The sequence below is a fragment of the Pelodiscus sinensis genome, chromosome 1 (genome assembly GCF_049634645.1).
Source record: "Pelodiscus sinensis isolate JC-2024 chromosome 1, ASM4963464v1, whole genome shotgun sequence".
NCBI classification, from domain to species: domain Eukaryota; kingdom Metazoa; phylum Chordata; order Testudines; family Trionychidae; genus Pelodiscus; species Pelodiscus sinensis.
This window is the reverse complement of record NC_134711.1, coordinates 329,095,562-329,123,163: the sequence shown is the minus strand read 5'-3', so window position 1 is coordinate 329,123,163 and position 27,602 is coordinate 329,095,562. Positions and strand designations below refer to the sequence as shown.

General features: G+C 46.9%; 3 protein-coding genes across 3 annotated transcripts; all 3 read right to left on the bottom strand.

Moving 5' to 3' along the window:
* Positions 1 to 2,377: 2,377 nt before the first annotated feature.
* On the bottom strand, positions 2,378 to 3,349 carry LOC102455267 (olfactory receptor 52E4-like). Its single transcript, XM_006111801.2, has one exon. It carries the CDS (start codon positions 3,347 to 3,349, stop codon positions 2,378 to 2,380), a length of 972 nt encoding a protein of 323 aa, XP_006111863.2.
* Positions 3,350 to 13,444: 10,095 nt separating this feature from the next.
* LOC102455758 (olfactory receptor 52E2-like) lies at positions 13,445 to 14,380 on the bottom strand. The gene has a single exon (XM_006134189.3). The coding sequence runs from the start codon at positions 14,378 to 14,380 to the stop codon at positions 13,445 to 13,447; it is 936 nt and encodes a 311-aa protein (XP_006134251.3).
* An 11,625-nt stretch (positions 14,381 to 26,005) lies between these two features.
* On the bottom strand, positions 26,006 to 26,944 carry LOC106732859 (olfactory receptor 52E2-like). Its single transcript, XM_014579825.2, has one exon. It carries the CDS (start codon positions 26,942 to 26,944, stop codon positions 26,006 to 26,008), a length of 939 nt encoding a protein of 312 aa, XP_014435311.2.
* Positions 26,945 to 27,602: the final 658 nt, after the last annotated feature.

Here is a 27,602-nt window from a genome sequence, read left to right as displayed (position 1 = left end):
CTCTGGGACAGGCAGATATGCTGGAGGGCAGGGATAGGGTCCAGAGTGACTCAAACAGATTGAAGGACTGGGTCAAAATAAATCTGATGAGGTTCAACAGGAACAAGTACAGAGTCCTGCACTTAGGAAGGAAAAATTGCATGGACAGTTAGAGGCTGGGGACCGACTGGTTAACGGGCAGTTCTGCAAGAAATGACCTGGGAATTGCAGTGGACTGGGACCAGGAAATGAGTCAAAAGTGAGCTCTTTATGTCAACAAGGCTAATGGCATATGTTGGACCATCCAGGGTCGGGGTATGACAATCCCTGCCCCTCTTGTATTTTTAACAACTCCCGGTGGAGTTGATTACTGTTGGCTGTCAATAAAAAATGCCAAACCAGGGAATTTACCTGTGCCTGCCTGGCAACTTTATTAAGATGAAATTATACCAGCAGTAGGGGGGTTACATCAAGCAAGCAGCTCCCATGTTAGACATAGCGATGCATGAGAAACTAGACCTCTTCCAAGAGCCTTTCTTTCACAAACATACACAGACAGTTCTTGGGCTCACCTCATATACTGTTCTGGTCTGATTCCCCTGAAGCAAGCCCTTGGAAAGCCCTCTGGTTGACATTTTCATAATCTACAAAAGGAGCATCATCAGCGTCTTCAGGTGCTTAAATTAAGGAACCACTAGTAGTTGGTTTGGCTTGATTCTTATTATCTCTTGCCCCAGATGAGTCACATGTTATAAAATCCTGTCCAATGGGTGAGTAGTTACTAATTGTTACCTAGTTAGTATTTTAAGGAGTACTAAAAAGGAGTGGTAACCCCCAAATCACCCCATTTTTATGCACTTATGAATCATTTTCTCTGGCCAATGCGTGACCTTCTGCTGTTAGGTTCGGATGACCAAGTCAGCTTGTGCTCCATGCTGGAACTTTACTAATTCTGGATGTAAACACTCCTCAAATCCAGGGTAACACAGTCCAGCTCTCAAAAAACACACTCCCACAACTTTCAGAAACAAACTCTAGTACGTCTTTAATTCTACAGCATATTTTCTGTATTAGCAGTTTCCAGTGGGAATATTTGGTTTATAATCCAGACTTTCTGAATTATGGGACATAGAGAAATCTGGTAATTTTTGCTCCCTATGTAATCCACACCCCTAGGCTATGTCTACACTCATGGCTTCTTGCACAAGTATGGCCGTTCTTAAGCAAGAATCCACAGAGCCTCTACACTGCCCACCCGCTCTTGCGCAAGGAAATTTTACAGTATAGCATGGTAAGAGAGGGCTTCTTGCAGAGGAGCTACGCTCTTTTTAACAGGTGTAAGCCTTCTTGTGCAGGAGCTCTCGCGCAAGAGGGTAGTGTGGACTGTGGCAGGGATTTTTTGCGCAAGAAAGCCCTATGGCTAAAATGGCCGTCGGAGCTTTCTTGAGCAAGAGAGAGTCTACACTGCCATGGGAGCTCTTGCGCAAAAGCACAGCACGCACATGGCAGTGTGGACATTTTCTTGCGCAAGACTTCTTGCCGCGAGTGTAGACATAGCCCTAGTGTGAGTCACTGTCCCATGCAGTGGCACTTAGACCACTTATGGCAATAGCTAGGAACAAGGGAGCTCTACAGCCTGGGCTGACAAGCAGCTGGCTTTTAGCTGAAACAGTAGAAGCTCCTACACTAAGCTCCAACAGTCCAAGGTTCAAATCTGCCCGATGGCAGTTACATCTGGATCACTGTACATATAATTAAGAAGCTCAGCATTGGAGTTACTTTCTTAGGCTATCAAAAACCATAGCTTCTCTTCCTGAAATCGATCCAGAAACCTGTTCACACGTGGTCTAACCGAAAGCCACATTGCTTCAGAAAAATGCAGTACATCCTGGTGGTATGGATACTAGGACTTTAACAGAGTTCAAAAAAGAGCTAGATAGCCATGATAGACCTAACTTCCATGAATCTATTAGCCAGGATGGGTAGGAATGGTGTTCCTAGCCTCTGTTTGTCTGGGAATGGGTGAAAGGAGAGGGATTATGTGAGGATTACCTGTTGGGGTCCCTCCTTCTGGGGCATCTGGTATTGGCCACTGTTGGCAGAGAGGACACCTGGCTAGATGGACCTTTGATCTGACCCCATATGGCTGTTCCTATGTTCTTATGATACCACAGAAAGGCTGAGTGACAGATTGTGTGAAGATGGGGGTGGACAGGTCATGCTGAAAATGATAAGGTGATGGTCAGAAAGAGGGATCCAAGAAATTGAGAGAGCAGTGTTTGGTTATAGAGGGATAGATCGGAGGGACTTCTTAGACTGAATTTCCATGTTGCTTCATCTTAACCAAATTAGGAGACAGAACCCTTGATTAATAAGGACATGGCCTTTCTCTCTCTGTTCACCCAGGTTTAATGTCAGTAATCCCAAGGGGTAACACCCTGCAGATGTATTGGCCCAGCTTGTCATGAAGCTCTTTGGTTTTAACCCCATAAATGAAAGGGTTGAGCAAGGGCGGGACGAGGATATAGAGGTTGGCCAAGATGATGTGCACGTGCGGAGAGATGCCCTGACCAAACCGATGTGTGAGAGTGGAGAAAAGTAAGAGCGGGTATGATATGAGCATCACAGAGATGTGGGCGGTACAGGTGCTGAAGGCTTTCAGGTGGGCTTTCTTGGAGGAGATTCTGAGGACGGCCCGGATGATCAAGCCATAGGACAGAGCAATGAGTGTCAGGTCTAACACAATTACTATAAATGCTGCTACTAACCCATAAGTTTTGTTTAATGTGATGTTCCCACACGACACCTTTGCCACAGACATATGGTCACAGTATGTGTGGGGGATGATGTGGTTGTCACAGAACGGCAGCCTGCTCAGGAGTAGGGGCATGGGCAGAATGAAGAGAACAGCTCTTAGCAAGCCCACTAGCCCAAGCTTAGCTACTTGTGTGTTGGTGAGGATGGTGGCATATCTCAGGGGGTTACATATGGCCACGTAGCGATCGAAGGCCATTGTCACCAGGATGGCTGAGTGTGTCATAGAAAATGTGTGAAGGAAGAAAGTCTGGGTGAGGCATCCACCCATTGTAATGTCTTTCAAATTGAACCAAAATATACACAGGGCCTTTGGTATGACAGAGGTAGAAGTCCCAATTTCAGTGAGCGCCAGCATGCAGAGGAGCAGGTACATTGGCTGGTGCAGGGTCTGCTCTTTGCCTACCACAAACAAAACTGTGACGTTTCCCAGCAGGCTGATAATGTAGAACGTAGACAAAGGGATAGAAATCCAGATGTGGGCACCTTCCAGGCCAGGGATGCCCATAAGGACAAAAGTTGTAGGGTTAAGGTGGGTATAGTTGAAAGTTGCCATGAGGTTGTTGATGCCTGGATTGGGCTTAGAAATGCTCATAGTGCCTATGAAGGGAGAGAAGCACAGCAAGGTGGTTATACAATTTATAACAAATAGTATGGTGAATATTTTATACCTATTAGGGATCTAAAAAGTGGGTGCAGTAAGGTGCCAACATATACAGAGAGCAATCGATTATTTAGGATGCAGTGCTGTTTAGGGAAGTCTTTGGAGGGAGATAACCAAGTCTCATGGATGGGCAACATGATGGGAGGAGAAATTGGATATCAATAACTGCAACCGGTCTTCCCATTGGAGGGAAAATCTTGAACTCCTCAAACAACTAACAAGGTTCTAATTTAACATTATGAACTCAGGACAAGGACTTGGGCTGTACGATAGGCAGTTCTGTGAAACCCTGGTCATAGATTCTCCTCCTGCTTACACTAAGGCTGTGTCCAGACTCAGGGGTTTTTTCGAAAAAAGTAGCCTTTTTTTGAAAAAACTTCACCTGCGTCTAGACTGCAGCCGCGCTCTTTCGAAATTAAATCGAAAGAACGCGGCTTTTCTTTCGACGGCGGTAAACCTCATTTCACGAGGAAGAACACCTTCTTTCGAAAGTGCTTCTTTCGAAAGAAGGCGTTCTTGAATGTAAATAGGGCTTCTTCGAAAGAGAGCATCCAGACTCACTGGGTGCTTTCTTTCGAAAAAGCGGCTTGCTCTTTCAAAAGTTCTGCGTGCAGTCTAGATGCTCTCTTTCGAAAGAGGCTCTCTTTCGAAAGAGGCTTGCAGTCTAGACATAGCCTAAGTGAAATAGAAAATGTAATGCTATGAGATCAGTTGGTTAACATTTCACCCTCCTCTGGACTCCTCTGTGTAGTACTGGAACCCTTTTAGAACAGGAAATTGCCATTCTAGAGGGGTTCATGCAAAGGCAAGGATAATGATCAAAGGGGAGAGAGAAGTTAAGAAGACTGGGACTGTTACCTTACAAAGGAGATAAATTAGAGGAGACTTGGGGGAAAATGTATATGATACCAACTCATAGATTCTAGATGGAGAATGTGTTCTCTCTGTCTCACAAGACAAGGGACATTTGTTCAACGTGAACCATGGCAAATTCAAAACGTTAAAAAAGGAATGGTTTCTTCACACTAATTAGACTGGGGAACTCACTGACACAAGATGTGGTTGGGGCCATGAACTAAACATGAATCATGAGAGTCTTGGACATTTACATGGATACTGAGATTATCCAGTCATAATACTTACAGCTAAATACATATTTTCAAAAAGCCTTTATCCCCCTGTTTCAGGGACACACCCATTTCTAGCTGTTAGGCATTCGGTTGATTGCCTGAAGAAGATCACATAATGCCCTGCATCCCCATTCACCCACTTCAAGTTGCAGTGGGGGAGGTCTAGATTGGATATTGGGAAAAACTACTTTACTAGGAGGATGGTGAAGCACTGGGATGGGTTCCCTAGGGAGGAGGTGGAATCTCCATCCCTAGAGGTTTTTAAGTCGTGACTTGACAAAGCCCTGGCTGGGATGATTGAGTTGGGGTTGGTCCTGCGTTGGGTGGGAGGTTGGACTTGATGCCTCCTGAAGTCTCTGCTAGCCCTGGGATTCTAGGATAGCTCTGGCAGGAAGAGCTGGGGCTGTCACTGTGAGAAGCAGGAATATATACATGATGGGTCTGTTCCACGTTGCAATTCCAATACTGAGAAGGAGCATGGTTTTCCCTCCATAGTTTATTTTGAAATAACATGTCCCGATAGGGAAGCCCCTAAATTAGTCCGAGGCAGGCTCCCCTAATGTGGATGTCATACCTCGATTTAAGAGCCCCAGGAGGCACTGGGGAGAAATTACTTTGAATGGCCCTAGGGAGGACTTATTTCAAAATAGCAGCAGTGGAGCATCCACACTACTGCTATTCCAAAATTTAGCAGAAGAGGCGTTATTCCTTGTGGAATGAGGTTTACAGAAGTCAGAATAAGCCGCCCGTTATCTCGAATTTATTTCAAAATAACAGAATTGCTGAGTAAACGCTCACATTGTTATTTCGGAATAACGCTATTGTGTAGACACACCCTAGCTATTGATTATGACTTTGTGTTGAATAGAATGGGAATGAAGGGCGCAAGGGTGTTGGTATTTCTGGATTTGGACCTCCACCTCGGTTACTTCCCTTATGTCTTTTGGGGAGGCACTTTCTTGCAGCTTTGCCTGATACATAAATTACAGACGTTAACTGACACGCTGAAGCAGAGACACTTGTCAGCAACTCATCTGTTTACTCTTCTCCTGGCTGGATCTTGATTATGTTTGCTGATGACACATAAACTAGGGGATTGTAAATAATAAAGATGATAGGCCACAGATTCAGAGTAATTTGGGTTAGTTGGAAAACTGAGTCAGATCAAATGATGTGTTCTAATACAGCCAGATGCATATGCACATCTGGGAATAAAGAAAATGTAGGTGGTGCTTTCATGATGAAGGACTATCATGGAACGAGCAATGACTCTGACCAAGCTGTGGACCAGAAGGGATAATTAGCTAACCATGAGCTCCCAACGTGCCCCTGTGGCTAAAAGAGCTAACGCTATCACAGGATGACAAACAGAGAAATCTGAAGGAGAATCAGAGAAATGATTTTACCTTTATATTTGTCACTCGTGCGACTGCTGCTGGAATCTTTTGTCCAGTTCTGGTTAACACAATGAAAGTTGGATATTGATATACTGAAAAGGGTTCAGAGAAAAGTCAATGTAATTAGAAAAGATGAGAAAACCTGCCTTATACGGAGAGACTCCAAGAGCTCAATCTATTTCATTTAACAAAGATGGTTAAGGTTTGACTTGAAAACAGGCTATAGGTACCAACAGACCCGGAAGTCCCTACATGGAAAACCAATAGCATAGATTTCTAGAAATAATTTTGGGGAAATTCTCCAGCATGCGCTTTGCAGGAAGAAAAACCATGATCACAAAGATCCCTTCTGGTCTACGAACATCTGTTACCTGCAGGATTTCTGAGCAGCCACTTTACGAATCAACAATAGAGAGGTTACAGACCAAATAGCTCGCTTGAACAGGACCCCACATCTTGACCATCCTGCCCTCATTCATTGAATCATAGAACCATAGACTCTTAAAACTGGGAGGACCTTGAGAGGCCATCAAATCCAATTCCCTGCCTTCATGGCAGGTCCATGCTATATGGAGCATACTGAGGAAGGCTCACTAGGTTGGAGATAAATTTCTCCTAAGGCCTATTGATTTTCCTAACGGTTCATTGCCTCAAAAAAGCTCTTTTCAAGCTGCTATCTACATCTTTCCTAGTGGCCAGTACCCAATGTAACTATATTAAAAATACAAATATATAGTCAATATTTATAACTTCAGATATAAACACAGAACATGCATACAAAGAAGATTTATATTATATTATATTATATTATATTATATTATATTATATTATATTATATTATATTATATTATAATCTCTATGAAGAATATGGCTAGCAGTGTCACTTAGGGTACGTCTACACTGCCCTGCTATTTTCAAATAAGCTATTCTGGAATAATTATTCCAAAATCACTTATTTTGAAATAGCATGTCTACACTGCAGGGAAGCCTCAGAATTAGTCTGAGGCAGGCTTCGCTAATGTAGATGTAGATTTAGGATACCTCTAAACTACATGGCTCCGTCGATGGAGCCATGTAGATTTGTTTTTTTGGCAAAGGCAAATGAAGCCGCGATTTAAATGATTGCAGCTTCATTTAAATTTACATGGCTGCCGCGCTGAGCTGACAAACAGCTGATCAGCTGTTTGTCCGCTCAGCACGCTAGTCTGGACGCTCCCCTGCCGACATCAAAGCCCTTTGTCGGCAGCCCCGGTAAACCTCATCCCACAAGGAATAACAGGGCTGCCGACAAAGGGCTTTGATGTAGGCAGGGGAGCGTCCAGACTAGCGCGCTGAGCAGACAAACAGCTGATCAGCTGTTTGTCGGCTCATCACGGCAGCCATGTAAATGTAAATGAAGCCACAATCATTTAAATCACGGCTTCATTTGCCTTTGCCTATCTGTCTAATCTACATGGCTCCGTTGTCGGAGCCATGTAGTCTAGACACAGCCTTAGAGTCCCAGGAGGCAGTGGGGAGGAATAACAGAATGACCCTGGCGAGGGGCTATTTCAAAATAGCAAGTGGAGTGTCTACACACGCCTTATTTTGAATAGCTATTTTGGAGTAGGTATTATTCCTCGTAGAATGAAGTTTACCGATTTTGGAAAAAGCCCTCCATGATTTCAAAATTATTTAGAAATGGCGGAATGGCGGTATAGAGGCTCACGTTGTTATTTCAAAATAACGTTCGTTATCTCAAAATAACAGTGCAGTGTAGATGCACCCTTAGAGATCAGTGTTTCTTCCCACGGGTGAAAGGCCTAATTTTACATTACAGCCAAGACTGTACATAAGAGTGAGAAAAAATGTGACCCCCAAGCTGCAGTTCTGTGGCTTGCCAGGGCAGAGACGCTGAGACCCCCCCCCAAATGCGCTCAGGGCCAGGGAAGGTCTCAGCGCTGACCTTGGACCAACAATCACAAAGAATAATTTACTTTCAGCAGCTCTGTCCACCTGCCCGTCCACCCGTCTACATGCTGCTTTGCCTCAGCACAACTCTCAGTACAGCTTGTCGGCCTATATACCTCCCGCTCCTTCCCCACACCCCTAGTGCTGGCCACGTGTCTATGCAGAACATTCACCACTCAAACTTCCGGCCATGCCACACAACAACACCCCTCCCCCAGGACCAAACCAAGTGCCAGACCCCACAGTGACACCTCACAGAACCATCCCCTCGGCCTAGGTTGAACTCAGACTCTACCTGCAGCTGGGAAAAGGGGGAGATCATCTTGAACTGCCTGTCTGGGGGAAGGGAACCCCAACAGCCTCTCAGCCTGGGCAGAGATGGAGAGAGGGACAGCCCTGGAGGGTGGGACAGAGGAGGCAGAGACTACAAGGAGCCACAATGAGTAACTTCCTGAATATGCCACACACCATGAATGTATGGTAGCCCATCATAATCCATGGTTGACGTTGCCCTCAGGCTGTAGTGGAGTTGCTTATGGGCAGAGGAATGGTCCGGATGGGGGATGGTGACAGAGACAGTCTGCTACAGTGTGGTCCAAGTTATGTCACAGTCTGAGATGCTCCTGTCACAGGGGGACCTACTATGCTTCTTTGGTCAGTGCTTTGGCAGGGTGTCCATCCCCATTTCACCCAGTTTCCACTTCACTTACACCTGGACACTGCATATCCCCCTTGAACCCCTGCCCCCCCCATCCATACACAGATTGGGTGTTCCTCAAACTGCCCCAGTGAGATTTCCAACACCACCTGATTTCCTCAAAGCCAGAAACTGCCCTTTGGTGCTGGCTGCCCATTCTAGATCCAGAGATGCAGGGGCACTGAGAGAACAGACCCCTTCCCTCCCTTAATTTTTTTCCTAATTGTTCTGAACTTCCGAGCCTATGATTTTGAGAGCTCAGCAATTTTCCTCTGAGTTCTGATTTGGTCCAAATGGCCTCACCAGTTCTTAGAGGCCACAGGATGATTCCAAGGGTACATCTAGACTACAGGCTTTTGTTGGCAGAAGTTTTGTCGACAGATACTGTGTAGATGCAAAGGACAGTGTAGATGCAATAACGCTTTCTGTCGACAGAACTCTGTTTGCAAGCCGCGGGAAGTGGTGTGGGTCGGGCCGCTGCTGCCTGTGGCGCCTTTGGACTGCAAACGGCGAACCAGAGCCAATGGAAGCTGGTGAGGCTCCGTGGGTGCGGAGCCGGTACATAAACACACCGCAGGGGCCAGTGAGTGGGTTTCTCAGAGTGGATCCACGGCCCACTGTGAGAAACACTGAGCTAAAATATTTCCAGTACATTTCTCATTCGAATTTTACCAGGTAAATCCAGTGTTTTTTCCTGACCATACTAAACAGTTCAAGTTATTCTATTGGTGAATTCCAGCTAAGATCTTTCTTTACTTAAACCCTGGAACCCTTGTGGACCCTTAGCACTAAATGTAATACAGAAACAAGCCACTCACCACATTCTCACTCAGCCGCGAGTGGAAACTTCCATCCCGTGACAGGAAAGCAGAACCCAGAGAATCGAGGAATGGATCTCACCTGTCTGACACGTGCCCTGCTGGGCAGCCACCTTTATGATTCTCCTGCGGAGTCTCTGTGGACTCTCAGGTTGGGCAAGATTCACAGACAAATCCCTCATCTCCTTGGGCAGCGGGAAGAGAAGAAAAATGACCTTTGGGCACAACAGCTTGGGAGCTTCCCATGGGAAAGGGGAAGAAATGATTCGTTGTGAAGCAATTGTCAGAGCAAACTGAGTCCTTCTCACACAAATAGGATAATCCTTTTCAGCAAAGGATAACTTCTCGGATGACACCGGAAAAGACAGACTGTACAAAATACATTGTATATGTCATAATTCTGTCATAATCATATGGGGAGGAATGTCACCATGAGGTTAAGAGGAAGATCCACTTCTAGGCTTCAAAAAGATTGACATGATAGCAGCAAAGCACAACAGAAAACACAATCCTAACTACACATATGAAATGACGGGGTCGAAATTAGCTGTTAACCGTCAAGAAAGAACTTGGGGACATTGTAGATAGTTCTCTGAAAATGTCTGTTCAATATGCATCAGTGGTGAAAAACGCTAATGGAAGGTTTGGGACCCTTAGGAAAGGAACAGAGAAACAATAATGCCATTGGCTACGTCTAGATTGGCATGATTTTCCGCAAATGCTTTCACCTGTCTGGCTGGTTGTTTGCTGCCATAAGAACATAACATAAGAACGGCCACACTGGGTCAGACCAATGGTCCATCTAGCCCAGTATCCCATCTGCTGACAGTGGCCAATACCTGCTGCCCCAGAGAGAGTAGGGTTGCCAGGTATTTTTGTCCAGTATTTTCTGGTTTCTAAAATGTCTGGTATTTTCTGATTTATTGTCCGTGCCAGGAGGCAAAAATACCGGACACCTGGCAACCCTACAACACACTCAGCAACTGAGACCAGCTCCTGCCCCGCTGGGCCCCCTCCCTCCTCTCCCAGAACTCCCCGTTAACCTGGTTCCTCAGGGAAGCTGCCTTCTGTCTCCAATCGAGAAAATAAGATGGCCGCTGGCAAAAAGCCTAAATTCTTTTCTTGAAAGGGGCCATGCTGATTTCATGCTGTTTTATTTATTTTAATTTTTGCTTAATAACTCTTGGGGTCCTTTTTTTTTCTCAGCAACTTTGGTTCCCCCCCCCTTTTTTTTCCCTCAACAGAATTTTTTCCCCAGTGGGTATTTCTTTTGTGTGGGGGGGTGCTGCTCGTTATTTTAGGTTAAACCATCTGGCAACCCTAAGAGAGAGGGAACACAACAGGTAATCCTCACATGATCCCTCTCCTGTCACCCATTTCGAGACAGAGGCTAGGAATACTATTGCTACCCATCCTGGCTAATAGCCATTGATGGACCTAACCTCCATGAATTTATATAGCGCTTTTTGAAACCTGTTAAAGTCCTGGTCTTCACCAAATCCTCTGGCAAGTAGTTCCACAGGTTGACTATATGCTGTATGAAGAAAAATGTCCTTTTGTTTGTTCTAAACCTGCTGCCTATTTATTTCATTTGGTGACCCCTAGTCCTTATAGTGTGGGAATAAGTAAATAACTTTTCCTTATTCACTTTTTCCACACCAGGCATGATTTTATAGACCTCTATCATATCCCCCCTTAGTCTCCTCTCCGTAAGTCCCTCTGGCTCTTGGTTAGCAGCTGTGGGAAAATAAAATTCTGCCTCCTTCAGTATGTCACCGTTGGTCATCACCCGTACATCCCACGTCAAAGGCCAACTCTGGGTTTGACCTCAGGTTTGACCCCACGTCTCTTAGGGGTCTCTTAGAACAGGGATTGGTGTTTCCCCACTAGCTGCTCTCTCTCTGCATTAGATGTGTTCCTAGCCCACTGCTCACTGCATTACGTTCAAACCACATACCACGTATTAACCAGCAATGAAAGAATAATATGAAATAAATGGGAAAGGTTCAAGGAAACAAGGAACCCAGTTCTGGGGGCACAGGACATGACACACAGCTGGCTGTGGAATGTAAGGAAAGTGCAAAATCAAGCCCTCACATTTTGCAGGCCACCCTGCTGGAGGCACTGCGGTGATACCACCAACAAGGCACCTGCCCTGGTAGTGACTGCATGCCTCTAGGCTGTAGGCAGCAGGACACTTCTCCCCAGCATCTGCCCTCCTGTTAGATTCTTTTCCCTGTTCTGAGTCCAGCCTCAGGGCCCTCTTTGGTGATGTCTCCCTGCACTGGGCCCTCTGACCAGGGCCCCACCTTGCTCTCCCTGGCTGTTCATTGTGCTCAGCTGCCTTGTTACTACAGGCATGGCCGGTTTCTCTGTGCCTACACTCCCTTCTGCAACTCAGCCCTGGCTCCCCATCAGTACAGCAGATCTGGACTTCCCCAGCTCTGCCTTGGTGGGTCTGCCAGCCGTTCCTCTGCCTCCATCCTAGTTTGAAAGACTCCCACATTTCTACCGCACTGATCATCCAGAGTCACTTGAAACTAACACGTCAGAACACTCCATTTAGTGAAACAAATGGGCTTTTATTCTTAACATGCTGACCTATCCGCCAAGTCATAAAGGAAAGCGTTGTTTATTCATTAGCAACATGTGGAAAAGAAAATCAAATTCACATTGAAACCCCCAATACTGGTACTTGTATCCAAACAGATTGTCGGCAGAGGTTTCAAATCCAAAAATGGTCAATCACAGCACTACCATAGCCCAGAAGGAGCCCAAAATATATTCAGTACAACAATAATATTAGTATGCTACTCATTTCTAAAGGGATCCCATGATAGGCACCAATTGGTTTTGTTCCATTAGATGCTGTTATTCTCTAAAATGCAACATTTCAGCTTCAGTGTCTTCATCAAAAGTCGAATGCTTCCGCTGCCGTCCATGCGTTTCGGCAGTAATTGCTCTCCTTGATGCAAACTGTTCAAAATTGGTTTAGTTGGTTCAGATATATGAATGTTTTCTACACCTTCTTGTTGCTCAGCTTTGTTTCTACCAAGTAGCTGAGGAAGCAATGTCTCATCTGCCAGGTTGCTAAAGGGTAGTGAAAGTGCCGCAGGTATAAATGTCCTAAATAACCCAAAAGGCGTTTGTCCATGGCCACATTAGAGTGTCAAGCTAAAAAAGCTCAACTTGTTTGGCCTAAGTACGAGGCCAGTAAACCTCTCTTCAGCTACCCCAGCTGTCCAAGTATTCACAAAACAGGGGCCAAAAAAGTGCTACCAGCCAATATATGTTGCGAAGAACTGTGCACAGTACATAAGAACATAAGAACGGCCATGTTGGGTCAGACCAAAGGTCCATCTAGCTCAGTGCCCTGTCTTCCAACAGTGGCCAATGCCAGATGCCCCAGAAGGAATGAACGGCACAGGGACTCATCAAGTGATCCTTCCACTGTCACTCATTTCCAGCCTCTAACCAATAGAAGCAAGGGAAACCATTCCTACCCATGCTGAATAATAAGTATTGATGGATCTATCCTCCATATAGGATTTGCTACTCCCTTCCCAGGTCATTGCACATATTTTAAAGCCATTTAGCACTGTAGTTTATGGCGTTGATTTAGGCTATCTGAAAGTGGAACTTCTCTAAGTTGGTCATGATCCCTGTTTACACAGGTTCTAATGGAAAGCCACCTTGTGTGAGAAAGCCACCATCCTCTGGTGGCTTGGAAGTCACGGAGAGGATGAGTGATAGAGTGTGTGGAGGTGGGGGTTGACAGGTGACACTGAAATAGGTCAGATGATGGTCGGAGAGGGGGGATTCAGTAATGCAGAGGGGTGTGATTGGTGGTGGAATGCTAAGTCATTAGGAACTTCTGAGACTGTGAACTTCCACAATCCTGAACTCAGCCACGCTGGCACGGAGAAATTTTGATTAATGAGGAAATATCCTTTCCCCTCTTATCACATGGGTGTCAATTAAGTGGCCTCAAGTGCTCACATTCTGCAGGTGTATTTCCCCACTTTGTCACGAAGCTCTTTGGTTTTGACCCCATAAATGATGGGGTTGAGCATGGGGGGAACGAGGACATAGAGGTTGGCTAAGAAGATGTGAATCTGGGGAGCGATGCCCTTACCAAACCGATGTGACATGTAGGAGAAGAGACACGGAGTGTAAGACGTCAGCATCACACAGATGTGGGTTGTGCAGGTGTTGAGGGCTTTCTGGTGGGCTTTCATGGAGGAGAGTCTGAGGACGGTTGTGATAATCAGACCATAGGACAAGGCAATGAGTGTCAGGTCGAACCCAGTGACTACACATGCCACAACCAACCCATATATATTGTTGACCGTGATGTCCCCACACGAAATCTTCGCCACAGCCATGTGCTCACAGTACGTGTGGGGGATGATGCGGTTGGCACAGAACTGCAGCCTGTTCAGGAGCAGGGGCATGGGCAGTATGAAGAGAACAGCTCTTAGCAAACCCACTAACCCAAGCTTCATTATTCGGGTGTTGGTGAGGACAGTGCTGTATCTCAGGGGGTTGCATATGGCAACGTAGCGATCAAAGGCCATTGTCACGAGGATGGCTGACTGCATCACAGTGACCGTGTGAAGGAAGAACACCTGGGTGAGACAACCACCAACCGTAATGCCTTTCAAATTGAACCAAAATATGCACAATGTATTTGGCACGACGGAGGTAGATCCGATGTCGGTGAGCGCCAGCATGCACATCAGTAGGTACATTGGCTTGTGCAGGGTCTGCTCTTTGCTTACAATGAAGAGAAGAGTGAAATTTCCCAACAGGCCAATAATGTAGATTGCACAGAAAGGGATGGCGATCCAGACGTGGGCAGCTTCTAGGCCAGGGATGCCCATTAGGATGAAATTTGAAGGGTCAGAAGAGGTGAGGTTAAAACCTGGCATAAGGTCACCAATATGTCTAACCGGCTCGTCAGTGCATAAGGTGCCTGTGAAGGGAAAAAAGCAAAGAAGGGAGTTTCACGCTCTGTAACAAAGAGTACTGTCAATATGGTATTGTCCTTAACAATGCTTGTTTATGATTATTTATGATCCTCCATTTTTGGGTCATCTGCAAACTCGATCTGGAGTCAAACCTCAAAAGAGTAACCCCCTGGGCTAATGACAAATGTAGCGGCTGGTGCTTTTTGGGTAACAACTGTAATGTCCGTCACAGACCTAGCAGTAGGGAGCCTGTAAGATCATGTCTCACAAAAAGCATCTTCCCTTTTGTATGTTACCCAGGTGAGTAACTCCCTGTACAATACAGATCCATCATCAATGCTGGTAACTTCAGATTCAAAATGATGCATGGATGAGAATCATATTCAGCAAATTGTACCTTTATAAAGAACATCTCACCTGCCTCTCTTATATAAAATGTACTCTAATTGTGTTATGGCCTCATAATAATAATAATATGGAGATATACTTATCTCCTAGAGCTGGAAGGGACCTTGAGAGATCATCAAGTCCAGCCTCCTATGTTTATAGCAGGAGCAAGTACCACCCCTGACAGATTTACCCCAGATCCCTAATTGGCCTTCCTCAAGAATTGAGCCCACAACCATAGATTTAGTAGGCTAAAGCTCAAACCACGGAGCTAGACCTACTGCCTTCTCTAGCAGCCTACTATTGCTGTGAAGAAGATGCTGTGCAGGGTTATTTAATGATCAATGGTTCTTTGCCCTGCTGAAATCATAGAATCCTAGGACTGGAAGAGACCTCAGGAGTCATCGAGTCCAACCCCCTTCCCAAAGCAGGACCAACCCCAACTCCATCATGGCAGCCAGGGCTTAGTCAAGCCGAGGCTTAAAAACCTCTAGGGATGGAAATTCCTGAGGTGACACAGCTCCCACTACCAATGTAGGAAAGATTTTGCCCCCCTTGCTGCAGTTGTGTGGCTTGCCAAGTCAAAGAGAGCTGAGACCCCACCAATGCATTCGGGGCAGGGAAAGCAGATGTGGACCAATACTCACAAAGAACAATTTAATTTCAGCAGCGCTACCCCCTCCCCCACGCCCTTCGTGCACCCCCAGCCCTCCTTCTGCCCACCTCTCCACATCAATCCCATCCTCGCCCATGACCCTCAGCGCTGCCCACCTCCCCGTGCACATTCTGCTTCCTGCCCCACATCCCCCCAGGGATGGACACTTGTCCATGTAGGTCTCCTACCCTGAGAACTCTCTGCTCTGCCACACTGTGATCCCCCTCACACAGGAGTAAATCCAGGGGACAGCTCACAACAAAGGTTCCTCAGACTAGGTTAAACTCAGGGTCTGCCTGCACCAGGGAAAGGGGAAATCAGCCTGAACTGCCAGTCGGGGGGCAAAACGCAGCGGCTGTGTCTAGACTGGCCAGTTTTTCCAGAAAATCAGCCGCTTTTCTAGATAAACTTGCCAGCTGTCTTCACTGGCCGCTTGAATTTCCGCAAAAGCATTGACTTCCTATTGTAAGAAATCAGTGCTTCTTGCGGAAATACTGTGCTGCTCCTGTTCGGGCAAAACTTTTGCGCAAAAGGGCCAGTGTAGACAGCTCAGATTTGTTCTGCGCAACAAAGTCCCAATCGCGAAAATGGCGATTGGGGCTTTTTTTGCGGAAAAGCGCGTCTAGATTGGCACAGACGCTTTTCCACAAGAACTGCTTTTGTGGAAAAGCATCCGTGCCAATCTAGACGCTCTGTTCCGAAAATGCTTTTAACGGAAAACTTTTCCGTTAAAAGCATTTCCGGAAAATCATGCCAGTCTCGACGCAGCCAGCCTGTACAGGGAAGGAAAGAGGGACAGACCGGGTGGAAGGGACAGAGGTTGTGGGAACAAAACCAGGGTCCAGCATCACTAGCTAATCCACTAAAATGCCAGAAAGTCTTACGATACTGCAGCCAGGGGACACAATAAAGCTGACAGAATCTTCTTTAACGCCAGGGTGGGGAACATTATTTTGGGTCGGGGGCCTCTGACCCACTGAAAAATCTGTCGGGGGCTGCACAAGTGAGAACCCAAAAACAAACCCTCACTGATGTGGCCCCGGACTAAGGAGTAAGACCCTCCTCACATTCTCCTCACACACCAGAACCTAGGGGGGCCAGCCTAGTGGATTTTTGGTACTGTAGCCCCATAGGGAGCGGGTTTGGGGTACCAGCGGAGGCTCCCGCATGCTGGTGGGGGATCCCTGAGCCTCAGGAGCTAGATCCAGGCAAGCGGGGGACTGCAACTGCCCTCTGGGCCTTAGGTTCCCCACCCCGGCTTTAATGTTGACTTTTTTTGGTTGTTGCTTCTCATACTCTATACAGACAGAGATGCAGGGACACAGAGAAAACAGAACCTCCCTCCCTTCTTTAAAAAACCCCAAAACGTTCTCCTCGTTTTAAACCTGCATGTCAGCGAGTCTGAGATTTCAGCATCTCTCCTTTCAGGTTTTCTCTGGTCTAGATGAGCTCACCTCTCCTTAGAGGCCATGGGACAGCTCCAGTTGGAGACCCTGAAGACTCCGGGTCAGCGTAAATCAGGCCATATTGGTTTAGGATGAACTCCTGGCCATGCTGGGAGTTTTGCCATGGATGTCAGTGGAACTAAGATTTCACCCTTCATGTTTAACTTTCAGGTCCAGCCTGCTGAATTGTGGAGGTCTAGGTGGGATATTAGGAAAAATGATTTCACGGGGAGGAGTAACAGAGAGGTAGCTGTGTTGACTGCTTTTTTTGTTCCACCAAGATCAGACTCTGTAGCACTTTAAAGACTAACAAGATGGTTTATTAGGTGATGAGCTTTCGTGGGGAAGACCCACTTGGTCTGCTCCATGAAAGCTCAACACCTAATAAACCATCTTGTTAGACTTTAAAGTGCTACATGACTGCTTTTTTTGTTTCACGAGGAGGGTGATGAAGCACTGGGCTGGGTTCCCTAGGGAAGTGGTGGAATCTCCATCCCTAGAAGTTTTTAAGTCCTGGCTTGACAAAGCCCTGGCTGGGTTGATTTAGTTGGGGTTGGTCCTGCTTTGGGCAGGGGGCTGGACTTGATGACTTCTGAGGTCTCTGCCAGCCCTAATAATCTGTGAGTCTACGATCTACAGGGAGAGCTATTCTAGGATTGTGCTGAAAGAGTCTAACCCCCCCCCCCCCCGTGCACGTATCTTTCTGAGAGTGGTTAGGGCAGATGGACATTTCAAAATAACTGACCCAGGGAAGGCAGACTGCCAGCGTAGGATCTGACCAGCGTGTGACCCATTCTTGTGGTGAGCTCTTGGTTAACTCAGGTACTCACTGCAGAGGCGTGGACTGCACAGGTTAAAAGAGAAATGAAGTTGCGGATTCTTTTTGAAATCAAGGGAACCAGAGGAGCCATCAGACAGTCGCCCAAGAGGAAACGACTGAGACGGATCGGAAGACACAGTCAGATCAAGCGACTGACATGAAATACAAACGCTCGTCTAAATCATCACCCATCCATTGGTGGTTCCAGGGTTACCCTGGGTGTTTCTGACAAAACTAAACTGTTCAAGTCACCAGGCTGGGGAATTCCTAACCAGGTGGTTCTTGGCTTGAGCCTGGGAAACCGCCCTGAGCACTAACTTTATTGCGGAAACAGGGAACTCACCACAAAGCCGCTCAGCAGCGAGGGGAAATCTCCTTCGTGCGGCGGGACGGCAGGGCCCTGAAAATCAGCAAATCAATCTCCCAAATGTGACGTTCTTCATGCTGGCCAGTGAGCTTTATGTGTCTCCTGACTCGTCCCCATGGACGCTGGTTGCCAGCTCTTCCAGACAACTCCCTGAGCAATCTGAGCAGTGGGAAGAGTAGAAAATTGGACCCTGAAGATCTTCAGCTTCAGAGCCTCCCTGGGTGAGAAGAAATGATTTGCAGACTGAGCATAAGAGCGCACAGCGGCACACCACCCAGGCAGCTGTAATACCCAGTCCATAGGCTACCCTGTTGAGACCAAATGAACATAGGAACAGCCATACTGGGTCAGACCAAAGGTCTATCCAGCCCAGTGTCCTGTCTGACGAAAGTGGCCAATGCCAGGTGCCCCAGAGGAAGAGAAGAGAATAGGTAATTCTCAAGTGATCATTCTCCTGTCACTCATTCCCAGCCTCTGACTAACAGAGGCTTGGGACACCATTCCTACTCATCCTGGCTAATAGCCATTGATGGGCCTAACCTCCACAAATTTATCTAATTCTTTTTTGGACCCTGGTAAAGTCCTGGTCTTCATAGCATCCTGTGGCAAGGAGTTCCACAGGTTGATTGTGTGCTGCATGAAGAAAAAAAAACTTCCTTTTGTTTGTTTTCAACCGGCTACCTCTTAATTTCATTTGGTGACCCCTAGTTCTTGATAACTTGATGCTGCATTGATACAAGCTGAAGGGCATGGGAAAGGATTTCTTCTCCGAGGCTTCTGGCATCAAAGTCATTTTCAAGTAGCCCACTGTAAGGTCTAAAGGGTGTATCCATCTGGGAGCTCTCAAATGTTATAATCAGCTACTCTTTTCATCGTGGAAGCAGGACAGTCCAATACTGTGTTGATCTGCAAAAAACTGATGTGTAAACAGGCTACGCTGTTCTCCACTCACTGTGGGACTCCCTCGCCTTTCCCAAGGACAGAGTGACCTGCTGTTTAGCTAACATGGGAGCCCACTTTTTTACAAAGGATCAGCCATGGAGTTGGTCTGAGGTGTGGCACTGGGGTCAATCCAGGAGGGTGGCAGTTGCAGTAGGCGTGCTTTGTTAGGGAGAGAACATAGTGGTGAAGGGATCAAACCTCTCTACATCTGGATTTTTTGTTAGGGCTCCGGTTCGCTCCGGTTCCTCCCCCCTCATGCTTGGGTCCCAGATGCCAGGGGGTGTAATTTAGACCAGGGAGGGTCTGAGTGAGATGGGATGTTGCCCTGGGCTGCAGTCCGGGAGCTATGGGAACTGCTATGGCCCTCTAACCACCCAGCTGGCCTGGCCCCTTTTCACATTTCTGTGCTGAGGCTTCAGCATCTCCACACTCTGTTATCACCCCGCAGGACAGCAGGTGGCGCCAGGCACCCTAACAAGCCTACCCAGGGCTTACCTAAGCCACCCAAGTACAAAGAGCAGATAAGGGGCTTTCCCTGCACCCTCTGGCCTGGGTCTTGCCCCACAGACAGAAAGCAAAAGGCCAGAGGTATGAAGGCCAGGTGATATTTCTTGGGGTTAGCTTCCCGCAAGCAGAACTCTGACCCTGCAGAGCCTTGTTTTGCAGGGTCCTTTCCTAGCTTTGATGGCGTAAAGCCTTCCTGTCCACTGTCCCAGCCTCCCGCTCCTTAGGGGGTAGTTCTCTTGTTTCTTCCATCATAGCTACAAATCGATCTGGCCGGGCAGAAAGAACGCACCGTGTCTATGGCCTTTGTTCACATGCATTGGCATAAGTGCGAAAGAGAGATACAATTTTGGATCTTGTTTGCCTCTTTGATTTTTGATCCTCATCTATCTGTCTGAAACAAAGATACAGGCTGATTCTTTAATTATCCCTCACACTCCTAGAACTTAGCTCTTTTTTTCTCCTCCCCCTGTTCTCTGTTTACTGAGAAGTCCGGGTATAACCCATGCATTTAATAGGGAGCTTTCTCTTTAAGAGACCCCTGTGGGGGAGGTAGGAGTGAGTTGAGTGTTACTGTTGCTGGACAGATTCGGCACTCCCCCCACAAGCTTCTGGAGGTGGGCCCAATAGTTTGGGGTCAGACTTCATGAGCAAGCGGGCAAGGCAGATGCTTTTCAAAGGCCTGTGTGAGCTGGAAGGAGCTAAGCCAGAAGCAGAGAACTGGCTGCTGTTCCTCACTCTTCAGCACTTTGCAGCAAGCAGGGATGTTCTTAACCCTCCACCAGGGATCACGGGCTATCCTTGCTGAAATTCCTTGGGGTATGTCTACACTACAGCGCTAATTCGAATTCATTAGCTAACCCTGGCTCATAGCACTCCATGGACCCAACCTCCATGACTTGATCTCACTTCCCTTTAAACTCTGTTCTAGTTGTAGCCTTCACAGCCTCCTGCAGCAAGGAGTTCCACAGGTTGACTCTTTGCTTTGTGAAGAACAACTTTCTCTTACTAGTTTGAAGCCTGCTACCCGTTCCTTTCCTTTGGTGTCCTCTAGTCCTTCTTTATGGGAACTAATGAAGAACTTTTCTGGATGCACCCTCTCCACCCCACTCCTGCTTTTAGAGACCTCTATCCTGTCCCCCCTCCGTTTTGCCACTGATCTCAACAGGACCAGATACTCCGTTGGTCTTTAACTTTCAACTCCGCTCTGAGAAAATCACAGCTTTGGGTCTTCCTACAGAAATGGTTATTCTCTTAGGGTACGTCTACCCAGCAGCAGTATTAGTTCAGAATATTTGGCGTTATTTTGAAATAACAAAGTGTGCGTCTAGACAGCAAGCTGTTATTGTGAAATAATTTCCAGGTGGCAGACATCTTACTCTGCCTCTTACTCTGCCTTCTGTAACCCTCATCGTTCGAGGAGTAAAGGAAGTTGAAGGAAGTGCGTTCTTCCTTTGACTTCCTGCTGTGTAGACAGTGCCAAAAGCCAAATTAAATGATTTCGACTTCAGCTACACAATTGACATAGCTGAAGTTGCATAGTTTAATTTGACTTTTGCTCTGCAGTGTAGCTATGACTTTAGGGTCTGGAAGAGTCTGAAGGAAACTCCCAGGCCATGTGGTGTGCTGAGACAGGGCACGAAATGGGGATTCCAAACACAGGGGCCCTGGCTCTGCTTTCAGAGAGGCCTGTGTCAAGCTTGAGTGACCCAGTGAAGGAAGAAAGTGAGAGCAAAATCTGGCCAGTGGGTAACGCATTCTTGTTGTGAAAAATCTTGTAACACAGATGTCCACTGCAGAGGCTTTGGTGGCACTTCCTGCCTGTCAAGTGAAGTTGCTTATTTGGAAAACTTTAGTGAACTAGAGGAAGATTCACCACGCCCACCCCCCAAAGAAAGTGACTGAGGCAGGTAGAAGGACAAAGTAAGAAACAAGGAACTGATGTTTGAGAAACACTGGTTTAGGCAAAGATTTCTTTAAAAGTGGCCCACGGATCCACTGAGAAACTTGCAAACTGGCCCCTGCGGTTTGTTCATTTATCAGCTCTGCAGCCACAGAGCCTTGCGGCTCCCATCAGCACCGTTTTGCCACTTGCAAGCCGCGGGAAGTGGTGTGGGTCGGGCCGCCGCTGCCTGTAGCGCCTTTGGACTGCAAACGGCGAACCAGAGCCAATGGACGCTGGTGAAGCTCCGTGGGTGCAGAGCCGGTACATAAACACACCGCAGGGGCCAGTGAGTGGGTTTCCCAGAGTGGATCCATGGCCCACTGTGAGAAACACTGAGCTGAAATATTTCCAGTACATTTCTCATTCCAATTTTACCAGGTAAATCCAGTGTTTTTTCGTGACCATACTAAACAGTTCAAGTTATTCTACTGGTGAATTCCAGCTAAGATCTTTCTTTACTTAAACCCTGGAACCCTCGTGGACCCTTAGCACTAAATGTAATTCAGAAACAAGCCACTCACCACATTCTCACTCAGCCGCGAGTGGAAACTTCCATCCTATGACAGAAGGAAGAACCCAGAGAATCGAGGAATGGATCTCACCTGTCTGACACGTGCCCTGCTGGGCAGCCACCTTTATGATTCTCCTGCAGAGTCTCTGTGGACTCTCAGGTTGGGCAAGATTCACAGACAAATCCCTCATCTCCTTGGGCAGCGGGAAGAGAAGAAAAATGACCTTTGGGCACAACAGCTTGGGAGCCTCCCCTGGGAAAGGGGAAGAAATGATTCGTTGTGAAACAATTGTCAGAGCAAACTGAGTCCTTCTCGCACAAATAGGATAATCCTTTTCAGCAAAGGATAACTTCTCGGATGACACCGGAAAAGACAGACTGTACAAAATACATTGTATAGGTCATAATTCTGTCATAATCATATGGGGAGGAATGTCACCATGAGGTTAAGAGGAAGATCCACTTCTAGGCTTCAAAAAGATTGACGTGATAGCAGCAAAGCACAACAGAAAACACAATCCTAACTACACATATGAAATGACGGGGTCGAAATTAGCTATTACCCGTCAAGAAAGATCTTGGGGACATTGTAGATAGTTCTCTGAAAATGTCTGTTCAATATGCATCAGTGGTGAAAAAAGCTAATGGAAGGTTTCGGACCCTTGGGAAAGAAACAGAGAAAAAATAATGCCATTGGCTACGTCTAGATTGGCATGATTTTCCGCAAATGCTTTCACCTGTCTGGCTGGTTGTTTGCTGCCATAAGAACATAACATAAGAACGGCCACACTGGGTCAGAGCAATGGTCCCTCTAGCCCAGTATCCCATCTGCTGACAGTGGCCAATACCTGCTGCCCCAGAGAGAGTAGGGTTGCCAGGTATTTTTGTCCGGTATTTCCTGGTTTCTAAAATGTCTGGTATTTTCTGATTTTTTTTTCCATGCCAGGAGGTGAAAATACCGGACACCTGGCAACCCTACGACACACTCAGCAACTGAGGCCAGCCCCTCCCCCTCTGGGTCCCCTCTGTCCCTCTGGGCCCCCTTCCCCCTCCCCAGAACCCCCCGTTAACCTGGTTCCTCAGGGAAGCTACCTTCTGTCTCCAATCAAGAAAATAAGATGGCCGCTGGCAAAAAGCCTAAAGACTTTTCTTAAAGGGGCCATGCTGATTTAATGCTGTTTTATTTGTTTTAATTTTTGCTTAACTCTTGGGATCCTTTTTTTCTCAACAACTTTGGTTTCCCCCCCTTTTTTTTTCCTCAACAGAATTTTTCCCCCGCTGGGTTTTTTTTTGCAGGTGGGGGGGCTACTCGGTATTTTTGGTTAAACCATCTGGCAACCCTAAGAGAGAGGGAACACAACAGGTAATCCTCACATGATCCCTCTCCTGTCACCCATTTCGAGACAGAGACTAGGGACACTATTGCTACCCATCCTGGCTAATAGCCATTGATGGACCTAACCTCCATGAATTTATGTAGCTCTTTTTTGAATCCTGTTAAAGTCCTGGTCTTCAACAAATCCTCCAGCAAGGAGTTCCACAGGTTGACTATATGCTGTGTGAAGAAAAATGTCCTTTTGTTTGTTCTAAACCTGCTGCCTATTTATTTCATTTGGTGACCCCTAGTTCTTATAGTGTGAGATTAAGTAAATAACTTTTCCTTATTCACTTTTTCCACACCACTCATGATTTTATAGACCTCTATCATATCCCCCCCCCCCCCCTTAGTCTCCTCTCCGTAAGTCCCTCTGGCTCTTGGTCAGCAGCTGTGGGAAAATAAAATTCCGCCTCCTTCAGTATGTCACCGTTGGTCATCACCCGGACGTCCCACGTCAAAGGCCAACTCTGGGTTTGACCTCAGGTTTGACCCCACGTCTCATTGGGGTCACTTAGAACAGGGATTGGTGTTTCCCCACTAGCTGCTCTCTCTCTGCATTAGATGTGTTCCTAGCCCACTGCTCACTGCATTACGTTCAAACCACATACCACGTATTAACCAGCAATGATAAGAATAATATGAAATAAATGGGAAAGGTTCAAGGAACCCAGTTCTGGGGGCACAGGACATGACACACAGCTGTCTGTGGAATGTAAGGAAAGTGCAGAATCAAGCCCTCACATTTTGCAGGCCACCCTGCTGGAGGCACTGCGGTGATACCACCAACAAGGCACCTGCCCTGGTAGTGACTGCATGCCTCCAGGCTGTAGGCAGCAGGACACTTCTCCCCCGCATCTGCCCTCCTGTTAGATTCTTTTCCCTGTTCTGAGTCCAGCCTCAGGGCCCTCTTTGGTGATGTCTCCCTGCACTGGGCCCTCTGACCAGGGCCCCACCTTGCTCTCCCTGGCTGTTCATTGTGCTCAGCTGCCTTGTTACTTCAGGCATGGCCGGTTTCTCTGTGCCTACACTCCCTTCTGCAACTCAGCCCTGGCTCCCCATCACTACAGCAGATCTGGACTTCCCCAGCTCTGCCTTGGTGGTTCTGCCAGCCGCTCCTCTGCCTCCATCCTACTTTGAAAGACTCCCACATTTCTACCGCACTGATCATCCAGAGTCACTTGAAACTAACACGTCAGAACACTCCATTTAGTGAAAGAAATGGGCTTTTATTCTTAACATGCTGACCTATCCGCCAAGTCGTAAAGGAAAGTGTTGTTTATTCGTTAGCAACACATGGAAAAGAAAATCAAATTCACATTGAAACCCCCAATACTGGTACTTGTATCCAAACAGATTGTCGGCAGAGGTTTCAAATCCAAAAATGGTCAATCACAGCACTACCATAGCCCAGAAGGAGCCCAAAATATATTCAGTACAACAATAATATTAGTATGCTACTCATTTCTAAAGGGATCCCATGATAGGCACCAATCGGTTTTGTTCCATTAGATGCTGTTATTCTCTAAAATGCAACATTTCAGCTTCAGTGTCTTCATCAAAAGTCGAATGCTTCCGCTGCCATCCATGCGTTTCGGCAGTAATTGCTCTCCTTGATGCAAACTGTTCAAAATTGGTTTAGTTGGTTCAGATATATGAATGTTTTCTACACCTTCTTGTTGCTCAGCTTTGTTTCTACCAAGTAGCTGAGGAAGCAATGTGTCATCTGCCAGGTTGCTAAAGGGTAGTGAAAGTGCTACAGGAATAAATGTCCTAAATAACCCAAAAGGCTTTTGTCCATGGCCAAATTAGAGTGTCAAGCTAAAAAAGCTCAACTTGTTTGGCCTAAGTACGAGGCCAGTAAACCTCTCTTCGGCTACCCCAGCTGTCCAAGAATTCACAAAACAGGGGCCAAAAAAGTGCTACCAGCCAATATATGTTGCGAAGAACTGTGCACAGTACATAAGAACATAAGAACGGCCATGTTGGGTCAGACCAAAGGTCCATCTAGCTCAGTGCCCTGTCTTCCAACAGTGGCCAATGCCAGATGCCCCAGAAGGAATGAACGGCACAGGGACTCATCAAGTGATCCTTCCACTGTCACTCATTTCCAGCCTCTAACCAACAGAAGCAAGGGAAACCATTCCTACCCATGCTGGATAATAAGTATTGATGGATCTATCCTCCAGGTAGGATTTGCTACTCCCTTCCCAGGTCATTGCACATATTTTAAAGCCATTTAGCACTGTAGTTTATGGTGTTGACTTAGGCTATCTGAAAGTGGAACTTCTCTAAGTTGGTCATGATCCCTGTTTACACAGGTTCTAATGGAAAGCCACCTTGTGTGAGAAAGCCACCATCCTCTGGTGGCTTGGAAGTCACGGAGAGGATGAGTGATAGAGTGTGTGGAGGTGGGGGTTGACAGGTGACACTGAAATAGCTCAGATGATGGTCGGAGAGGGGGGATTCAGTAATGCAGAGGGTTGTGATTGGTGGTGGAATGCTAAGTCATTAGGAACTTTTGAGACTGTGAACTTCCACAATCCTGAACTCAGCCACGCTGGCACGGAGCAATTTTGATTAATGAGGAAATATCCTCTTATCACATGGGTGTCAATTAAGTGGCCTCAAGTACTCACATTCTGCAGGTGTATTTCCCCACTTTGTCACGAAGTTCTTTGGTTTTGACCCCATAAATGATGGGGTTGAGCATGGGGGGGACGAGGACATAGAGGTTGGCTAAGAAGATGTGAATCTGGGGAGCGATGCTCTCACCAAACCGATGTGTCATGTAGGAGAAGAGGCAGGGAGTGTAAGACGTAAGCATCACACAGATGTGGGTTGTGCAGGTGTTGAGGGCTTTCTGGTGGGCTTTCTTGGAGGAGATTCTGAGGACGGTTGTGATAATCAGACCATAGGACAAGGCAATGAGTGTCAGGTCGAACCCAGTGACTACACATGCTACAACCAACCCATATGTCCTGTTGACCGTGATGTCCCCACACGAAATCTTCGCCACAGCCATGTGCTCACAGTACGTGTGGGGGATGATGCGGTTGGCACAGAACTGCAGCCTGTTCAGGAGCAGGGGCATGGGCAGTATGAAGAGAACAGCTCTTAGCAAACCCACTAACCCAAGCTTTGTTATTCGGGTGTTGGTGAGGACAGTGCTGTATCTCAGGGGGTTGCATATGGCAACGTAGCGATCAAAGGCCATTGTCACGAGGACGGCTGACTGCATCACAGAGACCGTGTGAAGAAAGAACACCTGGGTGAGACAACCACCAACCGTAATGCCTTTCAAATTGAACCAAAATATGCACAATGTATTTGGCACGACGGAGGTAGACATGCCGATGTCGGTGAGCGCCAGCATGCAGATCAGTAGGTACATTGGCTTGTGCAGGGTCTGCTCTTTGCTTACAATGAAGAGAAGAGTGAAATTTCCCAACAGGCCAATAATGTAGAATGCACAGAAAGGGATGGCGATCCAGACTTGGGCAGCTTCTAGGCCAGGGATGCCCATTAGGATGAAATTTGAAGGGTCAGAAGAGGTGAGGTTAAAACCTGGCATAAGGTGGCCAATATGTCTAACCGGCTCGTCAGTGCATAAGGTGCCTGTGAAGGGAAAAAAGCAAAGAAGGGAGTTTCACGCTCTGTAACAAAGAGTACTGTCAATATGGTATTGTCCTTAACAATGCTTGTTTATGATTATTTACGATCCCCATTTTTGGGTCACCTGCAAACTCAATCTGGAGTCAAACCTCAAAAGAGTAACCCCCTGGGCTAATGACAAATGTAAGACCCTCCTTACGTTCTCCTCACACACCAGAACCTAGGGGGGCCAGCCTAGTGGATTTTTGGTACTGTAGCCCCATAGGGAGGGGGTTGGGGTACCACCGGAGGCTCCCGCATGCTGGTGGGTGATCCCTGAGCCTCAGGAGCTAGATCCAGGCAAGCGGGGGACCGCAACTGCCCTCTGGGCCTTAGGTTCCCCACCCCGGCTTTAATGTTGACTTTTTTTGGTTGTTGCTTCTCATACTCTATACAGACAGAGATGCAGGGACACAGAGAAAACAGAACCTCCCTCCCTTCTTTAAATAACCCCAAAACGTTCTCCTCGTTTTAAACCTGCATGTCGGTGAGTCTGAGATTTCAGCATCTCTCCTTTCAGGTTTTCTCTGGTCCAGATGAGCTCACCTCTCCTTAGAGGCCATGGGACAGCTCCAGTT